Source organism: Gavia stellata, unplaced genomic scaffold (assembly GCF_030936135.1).
Source record: "Gavia stellata isolate bGavSte3 unplaced genomic scaffold, bGavSte3.hap2 HAP2_SCAFFOLD_300, whole genome shotgun sequence".
Taxonomy (NCBI): domain Eukaryota; kingdom Metazoa; phylum Chordata; class Aves; order Gaviiformes; family Gaviidae; genus Gavia; species Gavia stellata.
The window spans coordinates 11,345-28,927 of record NW_026777063.1 but is presented as its reverse complement, the minus strand read 5'-3'; the positions used below and the strand labels follow the sequence as shown (position 1 = coordinate 28,927).

General features: G+C 73.0%; 2 protein-coding genes across 2 annotated transcripts; both read left to right on the top strand.

The window, feature by feature from the left end:
- The first annotated feature begins 733 nt into the window (after positions 1 to 733).
- On the top strand, positions 734 to 4,322 carry MEPCE (methylphosphate capping enzyme). Its single transcript, XM_059835097.1, has 4 exons — positions 734 to 1,948; positions 3,211 to 3,429; positions 3,519 to 3,645; positions 4,229 to 4,322. The coding sequence occupies exons 1-4, from the start codon at positions 734 to 736 to the stop codon at positions 4,279 to 4,281; spliced, it is 1,614 nt and encodes a 537-aa protein (XP_059691080.1). The 3' UTR covers positions 4,282 to 4,322.
- Positions 4,323 to 9,920: 5,598 nt separating this feature from the next.
- Positions 9,921 to 13,766, top strand: LOC132321623 (neuronal tyrosine-phosphorylated phosphoinositide-3-kinase adapter 1-like). The gene is made up of 4 exons (XM_059835091.1): positions 9,921 to 9,988; positions 10,535 to 10,769; positions 12,050 to 12,235; positions 13,617 to 13,766. Exons 1-4 carry the CDS (start codon positions 9,921 to 9,923, stop codon positions 13,764 to 13,766), a joined length of 639 nt encoding a protein of 212 aa, XP_059691074.1.
- Positions 13,767 to 17,583: the final 3,817 nt, after the last annotated feature.

Genomic DNA, 17,583 nt, shown 5'->3' with positions numbered 1-17,583 from the left:
TGGCTCGGGGCAGCCATGCGGCTGCGCACGTGCTGCTGTCCGCTCCGTTAACGGCGCGGGGGGGGGGGGGGGGGGGGCGGGGACCGGTGTGGCGGCTGGGGGGGGTGGTGGTGGATCGGCGGGCTGAGTGACGTCATGAGCTGAGAGACGACGTGTTGGAGCGGCGGAGGGAGGGGGGGGATGGGGGAGATGGGTGCCACGGGGGGAGGGAGGCGCTCTCCCGTCGCCGCGCGCGCGCCGCCACCCCGCGGACTCCATTTCCCGGCGACCCCCGCGCGGAACGAGGCCCCTGAGGCGCCCTCGACGCGCCTGTCCCGCCCGCCGCTCCGCCGCCCTCCCTCCTCCCCCCCAAGTCCCCATCGCGCTCCGCGCACCCCCCGCAACCCTCAACGGCGCCCACCCCCCGCTCCCGCCGCCCCCCCCGCGCCCCCCCCGCGCCCCTCCCGTCGCGCCCTCCGCGCAGGCACTCGCGGCGGCCACCCCCATCCTTCAGGCCCCCCCCTTCCCCGCGCGCCGCCTCCCCCGATTGGCCGCCTTCCCCGGCGCCGCTTCTCCCATTGGCTCCCCGCTCTCGCCCGCCCCCCTGCGGGAGGCGTGGCCAAGCCTCGCCACGCCCACCCTCTATATAAACCCCGGCGGGCCGCCGCGCTCCTGCCATCGCGGGCGGGAGGTGGCGGGCGCGGAGGGGCCCCGCTCCGCTCCCCCCCTTCACAGCACCCCCTAGCGGCGGCGCATGCGCGGCGGCGGCGCGGCGCAGCGCGCAGGCGCGGGGCGGTCCGCCATGGCGGCCGAGCCAGAGGCCTTCCTGGTGCCGCCGCCGCCGCCGCCTCCTTCTTCATCTTCCTCCGCTGCCGCAGCCCGGGAGGAGGAAGAAGCTTCTCCCGCCGCCGAGGCCCCGCGGCCGCGCAACGGCTTTCGGTCGGCGGGAGGAGGGAAGCGTCGCAGCAGCTGCGGGGCCAAGCAACCGGCCTGGAAGCGGCGTCGCCGGGCGGCCTCGGAGTGCGGCCCGGTGCTTCCCTCCGAGTTCCTGCTGGGGGGGAACATCTTCGACCCCTTAAACCTCAACAGTCTCCTGGACGAGGAGGTGAGCCGGGCCCTCAACGCCCGCACCCCGCAGTCCTCCCCCCTCCCCGCCCGCGGCCGCGACCCCGTCGAGATCCTGGTCCCTCGCGACATCACCGACCCCCTCAGCCTCAACGCCCCCGGCGAGGGGCTGCGCTTGGCTTCCCCCGCCAAAACCGCTCGCCGCCGCCACCGTCACCGCGGCCAGCAGCGAGCCGCCGCCGCCGCCGCCGTCACCGCTGCCGCCGACGAGGCCGCCTGCCCTCACGCCCTCCCCGCCGCCGCCGCTGCCGCCACCCCGCCGCCATGCGCCGCCGCCTGCCCCGCCTCCGGCCGCCATCGGAAACGTCGACGGACTTGCAGTAAATCAGAAGGAACCCGCCCCCCTCCGGAAAAACCCAAACCCCCCGGAAAAATCCCGCAGCAGCAACAACAGCGCCAACGTCGCCAAGTTCGGAAGTTCCAGTACGGCAATTATTGCAAATATTATGGTTACCGGAACCCCGACTGCGAGGACGGGCGGCTGCGAGCCATGCGCCCCGAGTGGTTCGCGGGGAAGGAGGTGTTGGACGTGGGCTGCAACGTGGGACACCTCACCCTCAGCATCGCCAAACGTTGGGGACCCGCCCGGGTGGTGGGGTTGGACATTGACGGGGGGTTGATCCGTTCGGCGCGGCAGAATATCCGGCATTATCTGTCGGAGGAGATCCAAGCGGAAGCGGCTGGAGCAGGAGGGGGGAACGGCGGCGGCGGAGGAGGAGGAGGGGGGGGACGGAAGGGTTTTCCCGCCGCGCTCCTGGCCAGTCGGGGTCCCATCGCCGCCCCCCGCCTGCCCCCCGACGGGCCCGGGGCCGCCGATTTCCCCCACAACGTCGTTTTCGTCACGGTGAGTTGGGGGAATGGGTCGCGGCGGTGTTTTGGGGGGGTCGTGACGGTGTTTTGGGGGGGTCACAGAGGGGTTTCGAGGGCTCAGAAGGGGTTGAGGGGATCACAAGGGGTTTTGAGGGGGGTCACGGTGGGGTTTTGGGGGGGTCATGGCCACTCTGGGGGAACGCGGTGGGTTTTGGGGGGGTGATGGTGGGTTTGAGAGGGTGACAAGGGGTTTTGGGGGGGCTCAGTGAGTCTGGGGGGGCCTCGAGGGTGTTTTGTGGGTCGTGGAGGGGTTTTGGGGGGTCCCAAGAGGTTTGGGGGGGTCGGGGGTGCCTCTGCTCAGGGGTGGAGCTGGAGGGGGTGGGGTTTATGGAAGGGTGTGGCTTGAAGGGGTGGGGCTCGGGAGGAGACACACCCCCTCAGTGGTGCAGTGGGGGGACTTGGGGATGTTGGGGTGCACAGAGACTTTGGGGGGGCTGATGTGGGGCTGGGTGTGGGGCTGTCTTGCTGGGGGGCCCCCCATACCCATCTGTGGGCAGCCCCATGCCTTAGTCTGGGCCCCACAAGTCCCTCAGTGGGGCTCGATGTGTGCCCCCCAAAACCCCTCAGTGGGGCTCAGCCTGGGCCCCCCCATCCCTCTGTGTCCCCCAAACTCCTCTGTGGGGTGCCCCACACACCCCAATGCCCCCCCCATCCCCCTAAAACTGCTCAGTGTGGGACCCCCATCCCCTCAATACCCCTCAGTGGGGCTCAGCCTGGGCCCCCCACATCCCTCTATGCCCCCCACACCCCTCAGTGGGGTGCCCCACACACCCCAATGCCCCCCCACCCCCCTAAAACTGCTCAGTGTGGGACCCCCATCCCCTCAATACCTTTCAGTGGGGCTCAGCCTGGGCCCCCCACATCCTTCTGTGCCCCCCAACCCCTCAGAGGCCCCCCCACCCCCCAGTGCCCCCCCCCCTTCAGTGGGGGCCCAGCATGAGCACCCCACCCCCCTAAAACTGCTCAGTGGGGGACCCCCATCCCCCCAGTACCCCTCAGTGGGGCTCAGCCCGGGCGCCCCACGTCCCTCAGTGGGGCTCAATGTGGCTTTTGCCCCCCCCACACCCCTCAATGCCCCCCCCCACCTTTCAGTGGGGCTCAGCATGGGTGCGTCCCCCCCAAACCCCCTCTGGGTGCCTCTCCCCGTGCCCCCATCCCTTCCCTCTCCCCCCCACCCTCCTCCCCTCCCCAATTCCACCCCGTAACCCCCCCGTTTTTCCTCTCCCCCCCTCCCAGGGGAACTACGTGCCGGAGCGGGAGGAGGCGGTGGCGGCGCAGCGCCCCGAGTTCGACGTGGTGCTCTGCCTCTCCCTCACCAAGTGGGTGCAGCTCAACTGGGGGGATGAGGGTCTCAAGCGGCTCTTCCGTCGCGTCTACCGGCACCTCCGACCCGGGGGGCTGCTGCTCCTCGAACCCCAACCCTGGGCCTCCTACCGCAAGCGCAAGGGGCTGACGGTGAGCGCCGTGGGGCTGGAGTAGCGTTTTTGGGGGGGGGTGGGGGGAGCAGATCCCAGGCTGACTTTGTGCCCCCCCCCAAAAAATAGGAGACGACCTACAGGAACTACCAGCGGATCCGGCTGCGGCCCGAGCAGTTCCCCTCCTACCTGACCTCCCCCGAAGTGGGGTTCGACAGCTACGAGTTGTTGGGTACCCCCCAACACGCCGCCAAAGGTGGGGGGCGCGCCCGGACGTGGGGGTTCCTTAGGGGGGGTGGCACTCTGGGGAGTGGGGGACCCCAAAAGTGGGGTGGGGACGGGTTTGGGGGCGGTTTAGGGGTCAGATGGGGCAGCTGGGTTGAGAGGGAAGGGGAGTTGTGGGGTGAAGTGAGGGGCTGGGGTGCTCTGGGAGTGGGGGGGGGCTGAATCAGTGGGGTTTTGGGGTGCGTGGGGAGTGGTTGGGGGGCAGCTGGGTTGAGAGGGAAGGGTGAAGTGTGGGGCCCGGATGCCTGTGCTCACTGTGGGGATGTGGGGCCCGGATGGTGGGGTCCCCTACGGGGTTGTGGGGTCCCCTACAGGGTTGTGGGGCCCATGGAGGTGGGGGGTGCCCCAAATCTGTGGGGTTTGGGGGGGGGGACACACAGCTGGGTGGAGAGAGAAGGGTGATCTGTGGGGTGAAGTGTGGGGCCCGGACGCCTGGGTCCACTGTGGGGGTGTGGGGCAGGATGTCGGGGTCCGCTGTGGGGCCTCCAGCCCCCAATATGGGGCGGGGGGGACTTGGGGGGCGCCCCCTAACACCGCCCCCCCCCCCCCCCCAGGCTTCCAGCGGCCCATCTATCTCTTCCACAAGGGACGAGGCGACGCCCCCTGAGCCCCCCCTGTGCCCCCCAAGTGTGGGGGGGACCCCACCGCCGTGGGGGGTGTGGTGTGGTGTGTTGCCCCCCCCCCCAACCAGATGCCAAATGGGGGGAGGGGCTGCGTGTGGGCCCCGCCCCAATTTCAGGGTGTTACCCCCCCCCCCCCCCCCGGGGGTTTGCCGTGGTTTGATCTGGGCCGGGGGGGGCGGGGGGGCCCCCGGCAATAAAGGACGTGATTGGTCAGTGGGGTCGGGGGGTTTTTTTGGGGGGGGGGCTGTGGGGCTGTCACCCTATTTGGGCTGTTTGGGTCATCCCATGTCCTGCGGGGGGGGGGTGGGCATCTCCTGTCATTTTACCCCCCCAGGTCAGTTTTGGGGTGTCTGGTGGTTCCCCCCCCCGCCCTATTGGTACATCCGGGGGGGTCTGGGGGGGGTCTGTCCGTCCCGTCCCCCCCGCGCCCATCCATGGTGCTGGTGGGGGGGTGACTTCATGGCGTCTTCGTCTCGTTGTTCCCCCCCCCCCCCCCCGCGTCCTCCCGTTGGGTCCTCCCGTTTCCACAGCGACGGTTGGCGCCAACCGTTGGCGCCGCGCATGCGCGGTGGGGGGGTGGTGGCGGTGAGGGCCGCGCGCGAGGGGCTGCCGGGAGTTGTAGTCCACACGCAGACGCCAGAGAAACCTCCCGCAAAGGCTCATGGGAAAGCGCCCCCCCCCCCCGCCCCGGGTTATAGGAGGGATTGGGGGGGGCTCCTCCCACGTGACCCAGCCGCCCCTCCCCCAGACACAGCCCCCCACAGACGCTGGAAATGAGGATTTATTGAGGGGTGGGGGTGGAATTTGGGGGGGGGTCCCCCCCTCAGCCCCTCCCCCACTGCTGCAGCTTGCGGTACATGACGAAGGCGGCGCCGGGGGGGCGGGGGAGGGGCCGGGGGGGGCTCCGGGGGGGGCGGGGGGGGGCAGCCAGGGCCCCCCCCCTGCCCCGCCCCGCCCCCCCCGCCAGCGCCCCCACCTCGGGGCCGGGAACCTGGGGGGGGGGAGGGGACAGGGAGCGGTGAGGGGGGGCCCCATCGGCACCCCGAGGTGCGGGGGGGGCCCGGGGGGGGGAGGGGTCACACTCACCTTGGGGGGGGGCGCGGGGGGGGGCAGGACGCCCCTGCGGGGGGGCGGCGGGGGGGGCACGGCCAGGCTGACCAGGCCGCGGTAGAGGCGCTGGGCCGGGGGCACGTTCATGGCTGCGAAATGGGGCGGGAAAGGGCGGTTTGGGTTAAAATGGGGGGGGGGACCCACACCCCCCCCCCGCCTCAAAATTCCCCCCCCCCCCCCCCCCCCCAACTCACCTCCGGCCGCCGCCCCCCCCACGGCGCAGCGGGCGGCGAAGGAGCAGCCGAGGAGGGCGGCGGCCGCCCGGGGGGCGTCGAAGGGCTGCGCCCCCCCCGGTGCCCCCCCCCGGCTGCTGTGCGGGGTGGGGGTCCCCAGTGGCGGGGGGGGCCGCGCCCCCCCCCTCCTCCTCCTCCTCCTCCTTCCCAGCATGCACCGCGGGGCTCAGCTCGAAGCGAACCTTAGTGGGGGGAACCACAGGAATGAGGGGGGGGTCCTGTGTGCGCCCCCCCCCCCCCTTGATGTTAAGGTGTCCCCCCCCGCGCTGACCTGGCGCGTGCCCCCCCCGCGCCCCCCCCGCCGCAGGATCCCCCCGGGCGGCGGCGGCGGCGCAGCCTCAGGCGGCCTCATGGCGGCGGTGGCCACGCCCCCGGCCACGCCCATTCCGCCCGCGACCACGCCCCCACTCCGCCCCCGGCCCTCCCCAAGATGGCGGCTGAGCCCTCACAACATGGCGGCCGCGCTCCCACGCCCCACCCCGACCTTCCCAACATGGCGGCGGCGCTCAGCCCTCCGCGGCGCGGGTTCGAGTCCCGCCTCCGCCCGCGGCGCCCCGCCCTCCCTCATTAGCCCCGCCCTCTCTCATTAGCCCCGCCCCGATTAACCACGCCCCCTCCCCGTGCTGTAAAACCCGCGGCTTTATTAAAAAAGGCCCCAAAACGGGGGGGGGCGGTCACCGAGTCCCCCCGATAACGCAGCAGCGCTGCAGCGAGGGGGGGCCCCGGCGCCCCCGCTCGCCCCCTGAGAAGCCGCCGCGTGTCCGTGCGTCTGTCCGTCCCCCCCCGCGTCCCGTAGCGGGGTGGGGGGGTCCCGCCCCCCCCCGGCGGGGTCAGGCGGGGGGGCCGTGGGGGCGGGGGGGGCGCAGGCGGGAGAGCTGCTGGGGGGTGGCCAAGGCCCGCAGGAGCCCGTTCTCCCGCTCCAGCGCCGCCCGGCGCTCGCTCAGCTCCTTGATCTGCTCCCGCAGCAGCTCCACCTCCTCCCGCACCGCCAGCAGCAGGTGGCTCTTCACCAGGTCCTGCCGGGGCACGGCGTGGGCCCACCCGCACCCGCAGCGCCCCAGACGGGACCCACAGCGCCCCACTGCCCCCCAACGGGACCCACAGTGCTCCCTAATGGGACCCACAGCGCCCCACCGCCCCCCAACGGGACCCACAGTGCCCCCAAATAGGACCCACAGCGCCCCACCTCCCCCAAACGGGACCCACAGCCCACCCAAACAGGATCCACAGCACCCCACTGCCCCCCAACGGGACCCACAGTGCTCCCTAATGGGACCCACAGCGCCCCACCTCCCCCAAACGGGACCCACAGTGCCCCCAAATAGGACCCACAGCACCCCAGATGGGACCCACAGCGCCCCACTGCCCCCAAATGGGACCCACAGTGCCCCACTGCCCCTGAACAGGACCCACAGTGCCCCACTGCCCCCCAACGGGACCCACAGTGCTCCCTAATGGGACCCACAGCGCCCCACCTCCCCCAAACGGGACCCACAGTGCCCCCAAATAGGACCCACAGCACCCCAGATGGGACCCACAGCGCCCCACTGCCCCCAAATGGGACCCACAGTGCTCCCAAATGGGACCCACAGCGCCCCACCGCCCCCCAACGGGACCCACAGCCCCCCACTGCCCCCCAACGGGACCCACAGCCCACCCAAACAGGTCCCACAGTGCCCCACAGCCCCCCCGAACAGGACCCACAGCCCCCCCAAACAGGACCCACAGTGCCCCACTGCCCCCAACGGGACCCACAGCCCCCCAGATGGGACCCACAGTGCCCCACTGCTCCCAAACAGGACTCACAGCCCCCCAGATGGGACCCACAGTGTCCCACTGCCCCCCAACGGGACCCACAACGTCCCCAAACAGGACCCACAGTGCCCCACTGCCCCCAACGGGACCCACAGTGCCCCACTGCCCCCCAATAGGACCCACAGCCCCCCCAGACAGGACCCACAGTGCCCCACTGTCCCCATCTGCACCCACAGCCCCCCCAAATGGGACCCACAGCCCCCCTACTGCCCCCATCCAGGACCCACAGCCCCCAAAATGGGACCCACTGCTCCCCCCTGCCCCCACCCCAGACCCACAGTGCCCCCAAACAGGACCCTGAGCCCCCCTCTGCCCCCCATCCAGGACCCCAACAAGGCACCGAGCCCCAACCCCCCCCCGACACCACCCCACCCCCCGGCCCCCTCCCCCCTTGCTGCAGAGGACTCGGGCCCTGCCCCTCCCCCACCGCTCAGGGACCCCGCGGCCGGAGCCCCCCGTTACCCTCCCCCCCCCCGGGGCCCCCCATTACCCTCCCCCCCCCCGGGCCCCCCCGTTACCCTCCCCCCCCCGGGCCCCCCCGTTACCCTCCCCCCGGGGGCTCACCATGGCCTGCTCGATCTTGTTGTCGATGGCCGTCACCCCACTGCTGGCGCTGCCGGGGGCGGGGGAGGGGCTCAGGCGGACAGACGGACAGACAGACAGACAGACACCCCTCCCCCCAGAGGACCCAGGCAGGGGGGGGGGAGGGGAGGGGGGATGGGGAGGCAGAGAGTGTGCAACTTCCTCCCCATTTCCTTCCCCTTTGGGCCCTGGGGGGGAGGGGAAGTCCCTGCCCAGGAAGTCCCGCCCCCACACCTGGCCGAAGCAGGAAGTCCTGCCCACTCTCACCTGCCTAAACAGGAAGTCCCACCCCCCAGTACCTGCCCCAGTAGGAAGCCCCGCCCCCACCCGCTGCCTGCACTGGTCCAGCGGGAAGCCCCTCCCACACCACCTGGCCGAACCAGGAAGTCCCGCCCACAGCAGAAGCCGCAGCCCAATCCCTGCCCCTGCAGGAAGTCCCACCCCACCATCAGCCCAAAGGCGGAAGTCCCACCCCTCCCTCCCCCTCCCCAACCCGGAAGCCCCGCCTCCCCCTCCTCCTCGCTCTCCTCTCCAGCCAATCCCAGCGAGCGCTCAGCCCGGCGGTGCCGCCCCCGGGGCGGGGCGAGGGGGGTCTCGGGGGCAGCGCCTGTAAAGGGAAGGGGAGGGGGGGGGGGGGGGGTGTCAGAAGAGGGGGCGTGGCCAGCTGAAGCGCCTCCCCCGCTGTAGCCCTGCCCCTCACCTGCTGCACCAGTTGGGCGAAGGCCCCGAGGGAACGGGGCTGGTGGGGGGGGGCGGCGGCGGCGGCGGCGGCGGTGGGGGGGAACGGCGGCGCGGGGGGGGTGCGGGGGGAGTCGAGTGGAGAGCGGGACCCTCCCGCTGCCCCTGGGAACCGCTTCCCTCTCGTAGAAATCCCGGCAGATCCACCGGCCCCGTCGCAACGCCTCGCCGGCACCGGGCAACCGGGACCAAGCGGAACCGGGACCCACCGGGGCTGGAGGAGGAGGAGGAGGAACCGGACCCATTCTCCGCGCCCCCCCCGCCGCCGCCGCCGCCGTTACCGCCGCGGACGCTGGTGATGGCGAAACCGCTTTTCTTCCGGCTCATGGCGGCGGCGGCGGAGGGAGGAACATGGCGGGGCCGGGCCCGGAGCCGCGATCGGCGGCAGCGGGTGACAGCGGCGGCGACGCGGAAGTGGCAGCGAACGGAAGTCCCGCCCCTCAGCCGGGGGGGGCGTGGCCGCGCTGGCGTCGCACCGCCGCGAGGCGGTGCGACGCCCAGCGCGGCCACGCCCCCCCCCCGCCGCCTTCAAGCCACGCCCCCGCGCAGCAGCTGAGGCGCAAAGTCCTCCGCGCCGCTACGCGGCGCTGGCGCCCGCCACAGCCCTCCGCCTAGCCCGGACGCTGCGTCAGCGCCATGGAGCGGCGCGGGCGGGAGGCGGGAGCGGCCGGTACGTGGAAGGGGGGGGGGGGGAGCACCGGGAGCGGTGGGGGGGGGGTCCCTCCCCGTTAACCGCCCCCCCCCTCCCCGCCCCCGCAGGCCGCTAGAGCCCCGCCATGAGTCGCCGCCCCCCGTGAGCCCCCGCCCAGCCCCGGTGGTGGTGGCGGCGGCGGTGGGGGGGGGGACGCGGTGGAGGATCCCCCCCCCCACCCCCCCCCGCCAAAGGCACCGGAGCGACAGGTAACGGGGGGGGGGGGGGAGGGGGGGGTCCAGGCCGGTTTTGAGCGGGGGGGGGGACACCAAACGTCCGGGGATCGCGGGGGGGGCGGAGGGACACCGCGGGGGGGGGGGGGGCACGGACAGAGCGACACCCCCCCCGCCCTTTCCACCCCCCAGGGATGAGCGCCCCCCCGCGGTCGGAGCTGGCCGCCGCCGCCGCCGCCTTCCTGCGGCTGGGGGAAGAGCGCCCCCCCGCGGCCGCCGCCATGAACCTGCTGCAGCGCAAGGGCCGCCCCGACTGGCGCCCCCCCCGCGAGGAGGAGTCGCGCAAGGGGTGGGTGGGGGGGGCCCCGCTGACACCCCCCCCCCGCACCCCAGAACCCCCTCCAGGGGTGGGGGACGGGGGGGGTGTCCGAGGGGTCCCGGGGGGGGGGAGGGTGGGTTGCCCCCCCCATCTCAGAGCCCCCCTGGGTGGGTTGGGGACCCCCCCCCTGCACCCCGGAACCCCCCCGGGTGGGCGTGTTGGGGCACACGGGTGGGTTGGGGTGTCCCCAGATATTTTGGGGTGTCCCCCCCCAGGGCAGCCATGGCATGGGGTGGGGGGGTCCTCGGGTGGGTTGTGCCCCCCCCCCCCCGCACCCCATAACCCCCCCGGGTGGGTATGATAAGGGACAGGGGGTCACTGGGGGGGTTGTGGGGGTCCCCCCTGACCCCCCCCAGGGCAGCCGAGGTGCGGGACGGGGGGTCACCAGGTGTTTGGGGTCCCCCGTGCCCCCTGACCCCCCCCAGGGCAGCCGAGGTGGGGGATGGGAGTTCCCGGGGGGGTTGGGGGGGTCCCCAGGTATTTGGGGTCCCCCCTGACCCCCCCCGTCCCCCCCAGGGCCTCCAAGGCGCGGGAGGGGGGGTCCCTGCGGCGGCCCCTGCGGGTGGGGTTCCTGACGCTGCCGGCCCCCCAGGACCGGGGTCCCCGGCCCTGCGCCCCCGGCATGGCCCCCCGCTCCCTCTCCTGCCACGCCGTGGGCTCCCCGACACCGGGGGCCCCCCCCGGCCCCCCGGCCCCCGCGCGGGGCCCCCCGAGGGGCGGGGGCTCGAGGCACCACCCGCCAAGCGGGGCGGTGAGTGGGGGGGGTAGGGGGTTATGGGTGTCATGGGGGCTTATGGGGTGCGGGGGGGGATTTTGGGCTGCTGGGGGGGTTACAGGGTGCTGGGGAGTTGTGGGGTGCCATGGGCTGTGGGGTGTCGAGGTGTTATGGGGTCATGGGGGGCTGGGAGGTGTTGGGGGTGATGGGGTGCTGTGGGGTGTTGGGGGTGATGGGGGGCTGGGGGGTTGTTGGGGTCATGGGAGGCTGTGGGGTGTCGGGGAGGTTATGGGGTGCTATGGGGTGTTGGGGGTTTATGGGGGGCTGTGGGGTGTTGGGGGGTTATGGGGTTTATGGGGTGCTGTGGGGTGTTGGGGGGTATGGGGTTTATGGGGGGCTGTGGGGTGTTGCGGGGTTATGGGGTGCTGTGGGGTGTTTGGGGGTTATGGGGTTTATGGGGGGCTGTGGGGTGTTGGGGGGTTATGGGGTTTATGGGGTGCTGTGGGGTGTTGGGGGTTTATGGGGGGCTGTGGGGTGTAGGGGGTTTATGGGGGGCTATGGGGTGTTTGGGGGTTATGGGGTTTATGGCGGGCTGTGGGGTGTCGGGGAGGTTATGGGGTGCTATGGGGTGTTGGGGGTTTATGGGGGGCTGTGGGGTGTTGGGGGGTTATGGGGTTTATGGGGTGCTGTGGGGTGTTGGGGGGTTATGGGGTTTATGGGGGGCTGTGGGGTGTTGCGGGGTTATGGGGTGCTGTGGGTGTTTGGGGGTTATGGGGTTTATGGGGGGCTGTGGGGTGTTGGGGGTTATGGGGTTTATGGGGGGCTGTGGGGTGTTGCGGGGTTATGGGGTGCTGTGGGGTGTTTGGGGGTTATGGGGTTTATGGGGGGCTGTGGGGTGTTGGGGTTTATGGGGTGCTGTGGGGTGTTGGGGGGTTATGGGGTTTATGGGGGGCTGTGGGGCAGAGATGGGGTGTGGCGCAATTGTGGGGTGCTGGGGGCTATGGGGTGTCAGGTTATGGGGTGCCGGGGGGGGGTCGGGTGCTGTGGGGCAGGGAGGGGGTGCCACCCCACCCTGACACACACACACCCCCCCCCAGGCACCCCCCGGGGGGCTGCGTGCGCCAGACGCCCCCCCCGAAGCCCTCCCGCAGCCCCAGACCCGCCTGTCGGCCGGGCCCGCCCCTCCCCCCGCCCCCGCCGAGGGGGGGGAGGGGGAGGAGCCCGTCTACATTGAGATGGTGGGGGACGTCGGCGGGGGGGGGGGGCGGGGGGGACACCCGGCGCGGGGGGGGCGCCCCCCCCCCTCCCCCGAGGAGCCCGAGGCCATCTACGAGGAGATGAGCTGCCCCCTCCCCGCCGGGGAGGGCGGGGGCCACGCCCCCTTCGCCGGCCACGCCCCCTTCGCCGCGCACACCCCCTTCGCCGGCCACGCCCCCTTCGCTGCCCACGCCCCGCTCTCGAGCCACGCCCCGCTCTCCGGCCACGCCCCGCTCTCCGGCCACGCCCCTTCGCCGGGCCCGCCCCCATCCCCCCCCCCCTTCCCCAACCTGCTGGCCCCCCGCCCCCCCCTGCTGGCCGCCCCCCCCGAGGGCTCGCGCCTGCCCCTGCCCCTCCCCGCCGCGAGCCGCCCCCCCCCCGCCCGCGCGCGCAGCCACTCCACCCCCCTCCCCCACCACCACGCGCCGGCGGGAGGGGCGGGGCGGGAGCGGGGAGGGGCGGGGCTCGGACCTTTGCCCCTCCCTCCTGCCGCCGAGGCCCCGCCCCTGGGGAAGCGCCCCCCCGCCTACGACAGCCTGCGGGGGGGCGGGGCAACGGGAGGCCCCGCCCCTTCCCGCGAGGACGAGGCCCCACCCTGCCGGAGGGGCGGAGCCCTCCCCCGCCGCGGGAAAGAGGCCGAGAGTGAGTTGGGGGGGGGGGTTGGGCGGGGGGGGGGGTCGCACCCCCTGGGCGGAGCTGACCGTTGCCCCACCCCCCACAGAGGCGTCGGAGCCCCCCCGGGAGGAGCGGGGGGGGGCGGCTCCCCCCCCCTCGGGATCCCGGTGCGAGCGGAGGGGCCGCGGGGGCGGCCGGGGCTGCCCCTCCCCTGCCAGACCTTCCCCGCCTGCGGCCGGCCCACAGGTGGGGGGGCACGGGGGGGGGACACGGGGTGACACCGGGGGGGGACGTGGGACACTGGGGGGGACGTGGGGGGACACGGGGGGACACCGGGGGGGGACGTGGGGGGACACTGGGGGGGGACACGACAGAGACCTGGGGGGGGACATGGGGAAACACCGGGGGGGGGATGTGGGGACACTGGGGGGGGGGGGACAGGGACCTGGGGGGGGGACATGGAGTGACACTGGGGGGGGGGGGACACTGGGTGACACCGTGGGGGGGGGGGGACGTGGGGACGCTGGGGGGGGGGCACAGGGACCGGGGGGGGGACATGGAGTGACACCGGGGGGGGGGGGGGATGTGGGGACACGGGGGGGGGCACAGGGACCTGGGGGGGGACACTGGGTGACACCGGGGGGGGGGGGGGGGATGTGGGGACACGGGGGGGGCACAGGGACATGGGGGGGGAGGTGGAGGCACTATCGATATTGGGGGGGGGCAAAGACCTGGGGGGGACACACCGTCGGGGCCATGGGCACCCGGGGGGACACACACGGGGGACCCCATTGCCGGGGAGGGGGTGTCAGTGGGGCGGGGGGGCCACCTCCCCCTGACACCCCCCCCCCCCCAGACCTGCCCGGGGGGCACCGCCTGGGCCGCTCGGCCTCCACCTCGGGGGTGCGCCAGGCCGGGGCCCCCCCCTTGCCCCGCGGCCCCCCCCGCTCCCCGGCCCCTCTCGGGGGGGTCCCCGGAATGGGGGGGGGCCGCCGCCCCCCCCCCCGCCCGCGGGACGGGCAGCTGCAGGAGGTGATCGACCGCAAACGCTGCGTCTGCACCGAGATCAAGGCCCGGGGGGGGCGAGGGGGGGGGCTCTGCAAGCAGGACAGCCTGCCCCCCCTCCCCGCCCCCCCCCGCTTGGAGGGGGGGGGCCCCTGAGGGGCGACACCCCCCGCCGCCCCCCCCCCGGCACCCCCCCCGCCCGACGGCCCCACGCCGTGCTCTGGGACACCGCCATCTGACCCCCCCGGGGTGCCTGGAGCATCTCTGTAACCCGCCCCCCCCCAAAAAAAGCCCCCCCAAAATGGGGGGGGGTGTGAAATCAAAGGGAGGGGGGCCATAAAATCGGGGGGAGGCCCCAAGATCGACGGGGGTCCCCAAAATGGAAGGAGGGTCCTCAAAATTGAAGAGATCTGAAAAATGGGGGGGCGTCCTCAAAATGGAAGGGGGGGGGCTCCTAATCGAGGGGGGGTACGACACGGCTGGGCCGGGTTGGGGGAGGATTGGGGGGGTGTATTTATGGTACGTTCAGCCCCCCCTTAAATAAAATGGAGGGACACCCCTAAAATGGGGGGGGGTAGAACCCCCCCAGGGTAAAGAGGAGGGGGCCCCCAATAAATGGGGGAGGGAGAGGACCCCCCCATAAAGGGAGAGTCGATCCCCCAATAAGAGGGTAACACCCCCCCGAATAAGGGGGACCCCCAATAAAGGGGGAGTAGAGCCCCCCAATAAGGGGGGATGAAGCCCCTAATTCAAGGGGATAACCCCCCCAATAAGGGGGTGATTGAGCCCCAAGCCCCCCTATGAACTGGGGGGGGCCCCATTAAATGGGGGTAGAGCCCCCCAATAAAGGGGGGTTCACCCCCCCAGAAAGGGGGGGGGGTGCTGTAACCGCTTTGCAAATGTATTTATGGGGGGAGGGCGTGGGGGGGGGGGGTATTTATGGGGGTGCATCCACGGTCGAGCAGGGTCTGGGGAGGGGGTTCGGCTCCGGGGGTCCGCGGTGCGGCCTGGGGGGGGGGTGTTGGGGGAGCCCCCCCCATGTGGGGGGGGTGCGAGGGGAGGTGAGGGTCTCCCCTGGGAATTTGGTGGGGGTACCATTGGGGGGGGGCAAAGGGCCCCCAAACCCCTCCCTGGGGCCCCCCCAACCCCTCTGTGCCTCGTCCCCCCCCTCCCGTTACCAGAATTGCCTTTGTCCCCGCGGGGTCCGGGGGGGGCCCCGAATTTGGGGGGGGGGGGCGGGGCGGGGGGGGGGTGTCTTTGTAACGTGGTTCTGTGCACTATTAAAGAGAGAAGCAGCTGGAAGCGCTCGCCTGAGGGGGGGAGCGGGGGGCAGACCCCAATGAGGGGACCCAGACCCGCCCCACCCCATCCCCTCACACATGGGGGGGGGGCAAACACGGTGTGCCTGAGGGGGGGGGCAAAAATAGCAACGAATTTGTGTGAAAACCACCCAAAACGAACAGCTTCCCCCCCACCCGGGGGTTTCAGCACTTCGGGGGGCGGGAGGAGGCGCTGGGCGGGGGGAGACCCCCCACACCCGTCCCCTCACACATGGAGGGGGGCGGACACGGTGAGACGGGGGACGGAATAACCGCGAATTTGTGTGAAAACCGCCCAAAATGAACCATTTCCCCGCGCCCGGGGGGGTTCAAAGCACTTACGGGGGCGGGAGGAGGCGCTGAGGGGCGGGAAGAGCCGTTGGGCGCGCGGCGGCCGCTGAGGGGCGGGAAGAGCCGTTGGGCGCGCGACGGCGGGCGCCGGGCACGTGCCTGGCGCTTTGGCGGGCGCCGCGCGCGCGCATGCGCAGGGACGGCGCGCGGCGGCTGAGCGGCCAAGGCGCCTGCGTCGCGCGGGGTGGGTGGGACGCGTGGTCTGCGCATGCGCAGTGCGCGCCGCCGCCGCTGCCGGGTGCGGGAGGGAGGATGGCGGCGGGCGCGGCGGCGGCGGCGGCGGGTCCCGGGCCGGGAGCGGGACCCGGTGGAGGCCCCGGGGTCAGGAAGGGGAGCGCGTCCCGGGACGCGGAAGCCGAGGTTTGGTGCCGGCGGGGTGAGGGAGTTGGTGAGCGCTTCCCCCGCCAACCGGCTCTGCTTCGAGTGCGGCCAGCGCGGCGTCACCTACGTGGACATCACCGTGGGCAGCCTCGTCTGCACCGGCTGCTCCGGGGCGCTGTGAGCGGGGCGGGGCGGGGGCGGGGCCGGAACGGCGGGGCGGGACGGGACCGGCTGCTCCGAGGTGCTGTGAGCGGGGCAGGGCGGGGCAGAGCGCGGGAGGGGCTGTGAGTGGGGCGGGGCCAGGAGCTCTGGGGGGCTGTGAGTGGGCGGGGCCAGAGCGGTGGGGCGGGGCCAGAGCGGTGGGGCGGGGCCAGGAGCTCTGGGGTGCTGTGAGTGGGGCGGGGCAGAATGATGGGCGGGGCCAAGTGCTCTGGGGTGCTGAGTGGGGCAGGGCCAGAGTGCAGGGCGGGGCCAGAAGCTCTGGGGGGCTGTGAGTGGGGCGGGGCCAGAATGATGGGGCGGGGCCAAGTGCTCTGGGGTGCTGAGTGGGGCAGGGCCAGAGTGGTGGGTGGGGCCAGAGCAGTGGGGCGGGGCCAGGAGCTCTGGGGTGCTGTGAGTGGGGCGGGGCCAGAATGATGGGGCGGGGCCAAGTGCTGGCAGGGCCAGAGTGGTGGGCGGGGCCAGAGCAGGGGTGGGGCCAGGAGCTCTGGGTGCTGTGAGTGGGGCGGGGCCAGAGCGGTGGGGCGGGGCCAGGAGCTCTGGGGTGCTATGAGTGGGGCGGGGCCATAGTGGGGGCGGGGTCAGCTGCTCCAGGGTGCTGTGGGTGTGGCCTGGGCCACTCTGGGTGGGGCCGGGGCGGGGCCACTCCAGGTGCAGCAAGCCAAGCTGGGGAGCAGCAGTCACTGATTGGCTGTGCCACCGTGGGGCGTGGCTTCCGGGCAGGGGTGGTGCCGAGGCCCCTTTCTCCCCCTGGGTGTCCACAGGGCCTTCTACAATGAATCTTTGGGGGAAAACACCCCTTTTTGGGGGTTTCCCGGGGCGGGGGGTGGGGCGCTGAGCCCCCACATCCCTCCGGCAGGCGGGGTTGAACCCCCCCCACCGCGTCAAGTCCATTTCATGACCACCTTCAGCGAAGCCGAGGTGCTCTTCCTGCAGGCCCACGGCAACGAGGTCAGTGGGGGACGCGGGGGGGTTCACCCCCTCCCTCCCGCCCCGCCGGCGTCCCCGTGTTCCCTCCATGACACGCACACCCCCCCCAAGGCCTGCCGGCGGGTGTGGCTCGGCGCCTTCGACGCCCGAACCTCGCTGCTCCCCGATTCCCGCGACCCCCAAAAGGTGAAGGAGTTTCTGCAGGAGAAGTACGAGAAAAGCGATGGTACGGGGCCGGGGGCCACGGTTTGGGGGGGGCAGCACAGGGTGGGGGTCCCCGGTAACTATTTTGCTCCCCATTCCCGGCAGGTACGTGGCGCCGGAGGCAAGCGAAACCCCCCAAAACGCCTCGGCGGAGCCAGCGCCCGCCCAGCCGCTCCTGGGGGATGCGGCGACGCTGCTGCAGGTGAGACGGTGCCGGTGGAGGGGGCGGCCCCGGGGCGGGGGGGAGGGCGCTCCCTGACGCCCCCTGTGCCCCCCCCCAGCCCCGCCCGGTCCCCCACCGCCCACCCCAGCCGGCCCGGAAAGCAGCGCCGACCTGTTGGCCGACATCGGGGGGGATCCCTTCGCCGCTCCGCAACCGGCGCCCGCCTTCGTCGCCTTCCCGGGCTTCCCCGGTGAGCTGGGGGGGTCCCGGGGGGGGGTCCTGACCACAGAGATGGGGGGCAGAGCGGTTGGGGGGGGCTCACCATAGGCCTCGAGGCCGGAGGGAGGACTGGTGACCAGCGAGTGCTGGTCGGGGGGAAGGAAGTGACCTGCCAGAGCGGCCGCACCGGGGCCCAGCTGGGACAGCACTGGCCATAGAGTATGGGGGGGGGGCTGTGGGGGTGACC

Excerpts from the sequence above, each read along its gene's own strand:
- LOC132321623 (XM_059835091.1), top strand. The coding sequence starts at position 9,921 with ATGAACCTGCTGCAGCGCAAGGGCCGCCCCGACTGGCGCCCCCCCCGC. Across the intron at positions 10,770-12,049 it reads ACCACCCGCCAAGCGGGGCG|CCCGAGGCCATCTACGAGGA; the intron begins GTGAGTGGGGGG and ends TCCCCCGAGGAG. Across the intron at positions 12,236-13,616 it reads ACGCCCCGCTCTCCGGCCAC|CGGGACGGGCAGCTGCAGGA; the intron begins GCCCCTTCGCCG and ends CCCCCCCGCCCG.
- MEPCE (XM_059835097.1), top strand. The coding sequence starts at position 734 with ATGCGCGGCGGCGGCGCGGCGCAGCGCGCAGGCGCGGGGCGGTCCGCC. Across the intron at positions 1,949-3,210 it reads ACAACGTCGTTTTCGTCACG|GGGAACTACGTGCCGGAGCG; the intron begins GTGAGTTGGGGG and ends CCCCCCTCCCAG. Across the intron at positions 3,646-4,228 it reads CCCCCAACACGCCGCCAAAG|GCTTCCAGCGGCCCATCTAT; the intron begins GTGGGGGGCGCG and ends CCCCCCCCCCAG.